General features: G+C 48.6%; 1 protein-coding gene across 1 annotated transcript; it reads left to right on the forward strand.

Annotated features, from left to right (window-relative positions):
* The first annotated feature begins 1,762 nt into the window (after nucleotides 1–1,762).
* Nucleotides 1,763–9,070, forward strand: ZDHHC22 (zinc finger DHHC-type containing 22). The gene is made up of 2 exons (XM_027637681.1): nucleotides 1,763–2,735; nucleotides 6,880–9,070. Exons 1-2 carry the CDS (start codon nucleotides 2,177–2,179, stop codon nucleotides 7,143–7,145), a joined length of 825 nt encoding a protein of 274 aa, XP_027493482.1. The 5' UTR covers nucleotides 1,763–2,176; the 3' UTR covers nucleotides 7,146–9,070.
* Nucleotides 9,071–9,599: the final 529 nt, after the last annotated feature.

Below are 9,599 nucleotides of genomic sequence, written 5' to 3' on the forward strand. Positions count from 1 at the left end.
GCACAGCCATTCTCTCCTCAAGGCCTCTCTCCCTAGAAACTGAGGCATGAAAAACACTTCAATTTTGCTCTGCACCTTCAGGAAAAGGCAGAATCTCTTGTGGAGAAGCAGAGTCTGTGCTGAGGGGCTGGCCAGTAAGCATAGGACCTCAGTTAGGCAAAACATATCTTTATTTGACTTTTGACCGGTGCAGAGTTTGACTGTCTGCAAGAGCACAGCTGCAGCCCAGCAGCCCTCTTTTCTCCCCCTCGCCTGTCACGGGTGGCTCATCTGTGGAGGGAGAGAGGGATGCTATTCATCGGAGCTGGGAGGGTGCAGCACGTAGGTGTGTAGGAGAAGGAGCGGCTGTGCACAGCGCCTGTGTAGACAGTACAAGGACAGCGTGGGTGGGCAGAGGGGGGTGAGGGTGTGCAGCTGTCGGAGAGCAAACACGTTTCTTCAAAACTTTTACCAGCATGTCATACTGCCCAGGCTCCACTTGCCCAGCTCAGAGCCTTTCCTGCTGTTGTGTTAAGGTGCCTGCAAAGCTAGGGAGGCTTTAGACCTGCAGAGACGTCCCCTCACGTTTCTCCTTGCCCCTAGTGCCCCTAGTTCCCCTAGTGCCCCTAGTGTCCCCTCACCCTGCCTCCCTCACCCACGCCGTGGGTAGCACGGCGTTCTGTAGCAGCAGAACGCCCCTTCCCACTCCTCTGTTCTCCCTGTGAGACTTGTCAGAACCTCAGAGCTCCAAGAGCACACTTCTCCAGGGCCCGGGTCGTCCTAGGAGGGAGACAGAGGGACTTGAAGCAGGTGCGGATGGTGCTGAAGGGACAGCTCCGGCGGGGGGTGGGCCGGGCCCGACCGGGGGCAGGGACATGGGGAGGGTCGGGGAGGGAGAGGACCGGACAAGAATAGGACTAGGGAGGGAGATAAAGAGAAGGAGGGAGAATAGCAGACCGGAGCTGAAAAGCACAGGGACAAGTACAGAGACAGGGAGAGACGGGGGGCATTAGACGCAGAGAGACAGACATGGGGCAGGGACAGAGAGAAGAGGGACAGGACAAGGCCGAACCGAGCAGGACAGAAAAAAAGCATGAGGGGAGAGGGAAAGGGAGAGGGAGAGAGAGAGGGAGAAGGAGAGCAGGGCAGACGCCGGGCTGTGCTCCGGCTCGGCTGCCATGGGGATCTCGGCACGGCCAGTTGTAGCAGCGGCTCCGCCGGCGCCAGACACGCCGGTACCGGGCGGCACCCGCCGCGCCTGGGGACAAGGGGACTGCAAGGTGGCAGCGCGGTGGGGACCCCTCCGGGCCGCCGGGGCTTTGCAGACACCGCGGCGCTGGGGAGCCCTTTGGGCCATGGGGGTGCTCGGGGTGCCGGGGCACCTACACGGCCACCTAGCCAGCTGCCCGCCGCGAGTGGTCCTCCGGGCTTTCCTTGAGCCCTGACGATGCCGGCTGAATCCCGGGGCCGGGGGTGCCGGGCCGGGGGTGCCCGCCCGCCCGGCAGGGATGAGCCGTGCCCACTCGGAGCCGCAGCTGCAGCAGCGGGGACGCCCCGGCCCGGTGGCCGAGCGCTGCAGGTTGCCTCCGGACACTCTCGACCAGCTGTTTTGTACATTTTCTAATTTCGTGCAGAGCAGGGCAGCGGTCATAGAGGTAATCTGTAGATCCGTGGCTTTAAGGGATAAATTAGAGCACTGGATTTGATCCGTATTGCAGTGGATTAGAGCAACCTATCCCCCCTCCCCTTCTCCTCCTCCCACCCCTCCTTTCCAATTCACTCCCCCCTCCTTCAGCACCACCTTTTTTCCTTTCATGCAATACCAAAACTGATCCTGCCTGGCAGAGGGACTCTGCTAGGCGAACAGAGCGGTACCCACGTCGCCTGCACACCGCGGGAGCCGCCTCTCCCCTTCCAGCCGCCGCAGCCCCTCCGGGGCATCGCTGCTGCAAGTTCCCCGGAGGCAGGCGTCGGGGTGTCTCCTCCGGGCACCGGGAAGCGGTCACTGCCCACGGGCTGTCCCTTTGCCCCGGCCCGGCCGGGGCCGTGAAGCGGCGGCGAGGGAGAGCAGTCCCCGGAGGGCATTTCCCGGAGGCAGCGGGGCCGGGACCTGGCAGGAAATGGAAGGATGAAGTGTGTAGCCGGAGCGCTGATGTTCCTTCTCTTCTTGCTTTCCCCCGCAGGAACGTAATCCGCAATGCTAGTTCTCAGGTTGCTCAATGTTGTGGCTCCAGCCTACTTCTTGTGCATCTCCCTAGTGACCTTCGTCCTCCAGATCTTTCTCTTCATCCCCAGCATGTTCAGAGACCCTTCCACCACCCCACTTTTCTCTCCTGCTCTGCTGCATGGGGCCCTCTTCCTCTTCCTCTCAGCTAATGCCCTGGGCAACTACGTCCTTGTGATCCAGAGCTCCCCCGAGGACTTGGGCAAGGACTTAAACTTGGGCAAAGGAGGTGAAGTGGCGGACTGGCTGGATGGAAGCAGGTCCCCTGGCTCAGCCTTGCCCAGCACTCACTTCTGTAGACTGTGTGCCAGAGTCACCCAGAGGCATGACCACCACTGTTTCTTCACAGGGAACTGCATCGGGAGCAGGAACATGCGAAACTTCATCATGTTCTGTCTCTACACCTCCCTGGCTTGCCTCGACTCCCTGGTGGCAGGCATGGCTTACATTTCTGCTACACTCTCCATGTCCTTTGTGGACCCACTGGCCTTCCTCACTCTTCTGCCTCACTCCATCAGCCAGTTCTTCTCAGGTAAGGACTCCTTGCTCAGAGATAAGGAGTGGGTTCCTCCTCTGGGGGGGGGACCTGATCTTCCTTGGATAGCCATGTTGTGGAGGGGTGGTAGGGAAATGGGCAAGAGGGGCAGCTGACCTTCTTTGGAGGCTAGAGACAGCCTTTGCAAAGGACTTTGCTTCACATGAAATAGAAGTTGGGACCTACTCCAGGTTACAACCACAGCCCTATTCCTAATGCATTAGGCTCTGGAAAATGCTCCATAACCAACCTGTTGGTGACAGACTAGGGCTATCTTGTGCAGGGCATATATTGCAATTAGACAGAGGAAATGGATTTCACTCGTACTGCAGGTGTGGGGAATCTTTTGCTGGTCTTACAGGCAAAGATGGGGGGTTTCTGCAGGTTTTTTTATCCTACAAATCTGCAGGTTCCCCGTATTCCAGCAGATATACCCTCATTCTCTTTGTCCAGGTCCACTCAGCCCCTCCATTGTCACCTACCTCCCACCTCCTGGCAGTGAAAACTTACTGAGATCTTTTCATCCTTTCAGCACTGGGAATTGAGATTCAGGCAACAGAAACCGAGAGAAGAGTTAATGTGACACGATTAGCCACCTCTTTTGTGACCCCAGTCTGAGACACAAGTCCACAGAGAACCAGAGGAAATTCTCTGTGCTCACTCTTTGCAAGAGCTCCACACCAAAAGCAAACACCTTCTCCTTGCTGCCATCCTTTACCTTTCTTTCTGCTTCTTCTCCTTTCCCCTCTCTCCTGACCTTTCCATAAATCTCCACAACCCTTCTCTTTCCCTCTCCTAATGTTGCTCCCATAACTCATCCTCTGCCCTCCTGGCCTTGCCTCTTCACCTTTCAACACACCCTCAGACTCTCCAGCCTCAACCCTTTCTCTGTCCAAACCCAAGAGCTAGAGAAGGGACTATACAGACAGCTTAGACTGTTACTTTGCCCTGAAAGCAACTACAGAAAATTGACATTTCCCCTCATGCAGTTCATGCCTTGTACACTTAGATCAGCTTTTACTAGGTTAAAATATGTATCCCATATATTTTAGCTTTGCAGATTCAGCTGAGCTCAGTAAGAAGGGAGCCTGTTTTGGCTTGTGCACTGTCACCAGAAGTGTTGATTACGATCTGAGTGTGGAGTCTCCACTACTAAGGATACAGGAGCCAGAGAGGCCCCAGCTTACTTTTCAGATTCCAGGCTGGGTTTGCAGGTTTGCCATCTGAAAACAAACAAATATCTCTCTACTTGGCAAATTATCAGATTTGTCATGGTAATCACTGAGAGACAATAAACATGACATCCTGCCACGACATTTTTATGGAGTCATTTTTCCAACTAGAAGAATTTTTGTAAATAATGTAGCATGAGCTTCACTAGCATTAGAAACACTAGGAGTGATTTTCCCCTGTGCCTAAGCTCTGGTCGGCACAGCAGCCTGGGAGGGGGAGCAGGGATGTGGGAGATTATCAAGGAATTAGTTCTCTCTGACTCTGAGGGCTCATCTGCACTGAGCTGCATCCTAGCACATCTTTGCAGAACCACTGAAGTGACCCAGCTCTGGTGTCAGCAACTGCAGTGCCAAACACAGCAAGTGGGCAGTGTTTGAGTGGGACACGATGGGGCTGGGTGCAGGGTTGGGAGCCAGAGCACCCCCGACAACCTCTAGTTCTGCTGGGATAAGAACTGCTGCCTCACACAGCAATATACAGGCATGTGATGTCTTGATTGCTTGGGAGAAAGGGCCTACTAGGCTTCTACCAGCACATTTAATCTCCAGTTCAGGTAAGAAATACAGTCTCGAACAATTACCTGGAAGGGCTGCCCACACAGTATTTTTCATCTAACGTAACTATTACTTAAGGGTTGTTATATGATCCAGAGAATTGCTACAGCAGGGAAAAAGCTTTACCTTTCTTCTTCTCCATCATGCCCACTGTACTGCAGAAGGAGTAAAGAAGGATAAAGGGTGAATCTGCCGGTCTTATGTCCAACAAGTGTTCCCTGTTTTCATGCTGGGAAAATTTTCAGCTGGCTCATTCTGCCCAGACTGAGCTCAGGCATGCACTTCAGAATCTGACCCAAAGTCTATAATTGCAGCCTATGATTCAGCTTTTCTGTCATGGATAATGTATGGCAATAAGCTTGAAATCATACCAGGTCACTTAGAGCAAAAGTGAATCCGAGACTAAAAGAGACTGTGGTGATGAGGAACAAATGGAGAGCACTTTTGTAAACATAGGTCAGATTGGATCCACTAGAGAAATTATAGAAAATGCTTTATGTAGGTAGCCTGAAGAAAAGGTTGAAAAAATCATGTATCTGAAAGGGATAGCTCAGAGATGCTTAATATTTTCAAGGGGAAACAAGGGTAATTACTTTCTGGATGTTGAATTTCATCATCTTATATAAATAAAGGTTACAGCAGCCTCGCAAAGGTTCTAAAGAAAATAGCTGTATTTCTCCATATCCCATCTGAGTATCAGCTATAGGAAAGAACAAATGTCTGTCACATTCTGGTGCAGTAAAAGAGGGACAGAGAATCCCATATTAGGCTTCCTACCTGGTAGATTAAGTTATTCTGGAAGAATTGGTATGAGGATTTGTCATTATCCTAAGGGGCTTGTTCTTCTATTGCTGTGTTGCATGCAGAGCCCACTGAGCTGAATGGGATCTAATAAGAAGGGAAAGATGACACTGCATTTCGGAAAAAAACCTGAATGACTCCTGAGTGTTTTTCAAGTGAGGACAATCTCTGAAAGCTTGAGGCTGTAGTCAGTGTCCTTACAAATCATCCTCAGAGGAGCCTGCCTCGATCTCTCACTTACAGCACTGCCAGGTGGAGAAGCTGGGATTCACAGATTGCAAAACCAGATGATATCACCTAATCCAGCCTTCTGCAGAAGAGAAGGAAGAAATGCATATCAGTGACCCTTATATTGAACTTAAAAACTGAAACAGCCATATACCTGTTTTAGGCAGCACACCTCTACTGTCCATGCAGTTCCTGCTCCACCACAGTTGCTCTTGTAGGGCCCATAGTCTTCCAGAGGGACAGGAGCATGTGAGAGATGTTTTATTTCTAAACCTTGCAGGAACTGGTGAGAGGATATCAGCTATTTATACTGGTATTGAGACACATTTAACTCCCTTTGTGTAAATATGGGTGTTTAATAATACAGCAATATACACAAAATACGAGTGTAAACATCATATGGGCACACAGAGAATATTATATTAATGGGTTTAGATTGGCTTATACACTGAAAGGTCACTCAGTGATACCTGCTGTTATACTAACATTTTCCAGAAGGAGTTCTAAAATCATTGTAGAGGAAAGGGCCCACAGAATATTTTTATTTAAATACATTAATCATAAACATATACTAAAAAACTCCCTGTTGAATTAGGAGCTTCAGATATACAAAGTATTTTGACTATTCTAGCAGCACCTTATAAAAGGAATTTGGATTATATTTTGGAAAGATTTCTGGTTTTTTCTTGCATTCATGTGAAAACTGCCTTTGCCCAAAGGTAGGAAAGTTGTTATTGATTTTTTTTTTCTTTCTTCACACACACACACACACACATACACACACACATATATATATGTATACACACACATATAGTGGAGAGAGAGAGAGAAAAATGGAGAGAGAAATCTCAAATCTTTTTGCCTCGTATTAATAAACACAGTAAAGCTTCTGGAAGCATCTACATGCTGTAGGATCTGCTTCTCATTTCAAAAACCTAGAAGTCTTAGGTTCATTGTGATGAGCAGATAAATCCTTAAATAAATTAATCATTCTTCAAAATAGTGCTGGACTCTTAAAGACATGCTTCATTTCTGGCTGAATTTGGCCCTATAATCTAGATCCTCACATTAACAGTAAAATGAGAGGTGTAGAGAGACCATTATCATTTTAGTATTTCCCCAGTGAGGTCCATTGCATCAGATACTATGAAGAAAATAAGTTAATATATTTAGAACAAGCAGCCTGTCTTGCTCCTACGTCGCCACTTGTGGCCAGAGCAAACAGGTGGCTCGTTGGTTCTTGAGGCTGAGTGTTACACTGCATGTGAGGTGTGTCTAAGCTCTTTCTTCTCTTGTCCTCCCTCCCCTTGACTCTTGGTCTGCAGGAGCTCTCCTTAGCTCTGAGATGTTTGTCATCCTCATGCTCTACCTCTGGCTTGGGATCGGACTGGCCTGCGCTGGCTTCTGCTGCCACCAGATGCTGCTGATCCTGCGTGGGCAGACTCGATACCAGGTGCGGAAAGGGATGGTGGTAAGAGCCCGGCCCTGGAGGGAGAACCTGCAAGAGGTCTTTGGCAAGAGGTGGCTGCTAGGACTTCTCATCCCTGTGCTGAATGTGGAAAGTGACTACCGTAGGCAGAAAGAGAAATAAAATACCCACATGAGTGTGTGCATCCCGTGCACACAACACCTCCCCTGTTCTCTCCCACTGTCTCCTGGATCACTAAAAAGCTGGGCTACTCCATGTCTCGGGATTGCAGCTGCTGTGGGAGGAAAGGATGGGCTATCAAACAGAATAAATTTAGCATATTAACATGGAGATCACAAACCATGTAGATGAGATACTGCAGCTTAGTAGTCACATCACTGCACCTGTGTATGTGGCAACAGTCTTTGACTAGCAGAAAAATTAGTCAGACCGTCTTGTGGCTCCCTGCCTTACTCCTCCAGTCACCAGCCCCATTAGTCACCCTACATAGTCCTAACAAACCACAGCAGGAGCTTTCAGAGAGGCTGGACTGTTGTGATAGACTGTAAAAGTGGTGTCTGTTCCTTGGTAGGGTTTTGCAGGGTGCCGACACGAGGCAGGGTTACACACTTGAGGTAACTTCATGTGAGAGCATTCCTCAATGAGCATTGTTCAAGAAGTGTTTGGACAATGATCTCAGGCACATGGTAGGATTCTTGGGGTTGTCCTGTGCAGAGCCACGAGTTGGACTTCAGTGATCCTTGTGGGTCCCTTCCAACTCAGGATATGATTCTATGATTCACAACTCTGAGGAGTGCTTAATGACAGAACTACAATGCAATCAAGCTGCCCTTGATTGCAGGCTATGCACATGGCATATGCGTCAGGTAAACCTTCTCTCCACAGCCTAGAAAATCAGGAGGAAGACAAAGAGAAATTGAGAATTTCTCATTTCTGTTCTTGATCTGCTCTCTATGCAATGATATGTCAGGACTGTAGCTCTGCTGCTTATTTTTAGTAGTCCTTTGTCCAATGACAGAGTCCAGGCAAAGCTGCCCTTCTGACAGGGAGCAGCAAGCAGATAAATCCTGATCAGATGGAGGCACAAGGAGAGGAAAGCACAAGGTGAATGAAAATGTGTTTGAGAAGCTTTGTGATGAGGCAGGTGATGCATGCCTGTGAGAGACAGAGGGAAGTGTGGACACACAGTGAGCAGTTGGGAGGCTGCCAAGAGCCTTGCTGCTATGTAAGAGCCCTGATGTATCACCCTCTCACAGGGGACACCTGCACCATTAGTGCTGTGAAGAGTTCAAAATCCCAGAAGACAGGAAGGGTTTCCAGCCCATCAGGACACTTCATTTTGCACTGAAACAAACAGAAAAATGGTTATCTCAGACATCCCTGCCACACTGTAGTTACAGGCTGTCCAGGGCAATTCCCTCTCGCATTGCTGCAGAGGGGTAAATTCATCCATGTTATAACTCCATTAAGGAGGTTAATAGAATTACTACAGGGATTAATCCACTTAATGTGTCAGTTGTTTTTTAGCTGCAGCAACAGTCCATGAGACCCTATGCTAATAGGTGCCTTAAGAAAGGATACCACGACATCTCTACCAGGATCATAGTGCTGGATTCCCCAGCAGCTGCAAAAGCAGCCTCTGTTTCAGCAAACTGCATCACCCTATGTGGGCTGGATAGGAATCCATCACTTCTCTCTAATAGGGTGAGGAGTATGCTGACAAGCTGTGAAAAATGTTATTTCTTCCTCAGAAATACTCTTGGTGCATCCCAGGTAGGGGAACGCGCCTTGCTTTCATCCTTGAGTTTCTCACAAGCCAGAACAGTGGCACTCCTTCCTACAGGCTTTGTAAGCGTCTTTGACCACTTCACTCTCAAACACGTTTGAGTCAATAAGAAACAAAGTCTATTGTGATGAGCAAAGAAACCTTGAAAATATACTGGAAAAACCCTTAGCTGGATAATTAAAACATGTAGGATCTATGTCCTTCCATGTTGTGTGTGTTCGCATAAACACACCACTGTTTCCATGTGTAACACGCTGTATTTTCACTAACAGTGAACAATAAAAAGTGTTCTGATTTTTTACATGACCTGTATTGTGCTTTTTGACAGTTAATTGTCATTAGCTGTCTCTGTACATTTGTTACAGCATACACACAGACATGTTGAAGGAAGAAGTTAGGATTTGTTTATTGGCTTTGCCAGTAATTCATCGTGTGATTTTTGACAAGTTCTTTCATCTTCCCTACTTTAATGTAATGAACAATCTAACAATGCATCTAACAACCAATTTGCAGACCCATTCTAATTTCTATCTATAAATTACACTATCAACCTCAACTGAAAGGTATGGGAAAATCGTCGCCCACAAACAGCATCTCAACATAAATTATTCCTTACTGGCAAATGGCATCAAGGTGAGCAGACAGTCACCTTGATGCTGGGACTAGAGCCAGAGTCTTGTGCCACACACCTAACCTTGGAAGGATTCCCAAGATTATTCTTATTCCACAGACTCAGTGATCCAGCTTCTTCTCCTTTATATACTTAAAGAAAATAGGCTGTCAACATTTCAGGCAGCAGCTACCTCCCACCAGCTGAAATTATGGTGTGA

Source organism: Corapipo altera, unplaced genomic scaffold, assembly GCF_003945725.1.
Source record: "Corapipo altera isolate COAL_440 unplaced genomic scaffold, ASM394572v1 23, whole genome shotgun sequence".
NCBI lineage: Eukaryota > Metazoa > Chordata > Aves > Passeriformes > Pipridae > Corapipo > Corapipo altera.

Bases quoted from the DNA above. Each gene is read 5' to 3' on its own strand.
- ZDHHC22 (XM_027637681.1), top strand. From the start codon at position 2,177: ATGCTAGTTCTCAGGTTGCTCAATGTTGTGGCTCCAGCCTACTTCTTG. The intron at 2,736-6,879 runs GTAAGGACTCCT...CTTGGTCTGCAG, and splicing joins CATCAGCCAGTTCTTCTCAG to GAGCTCTCCTTAGCTCTGAG.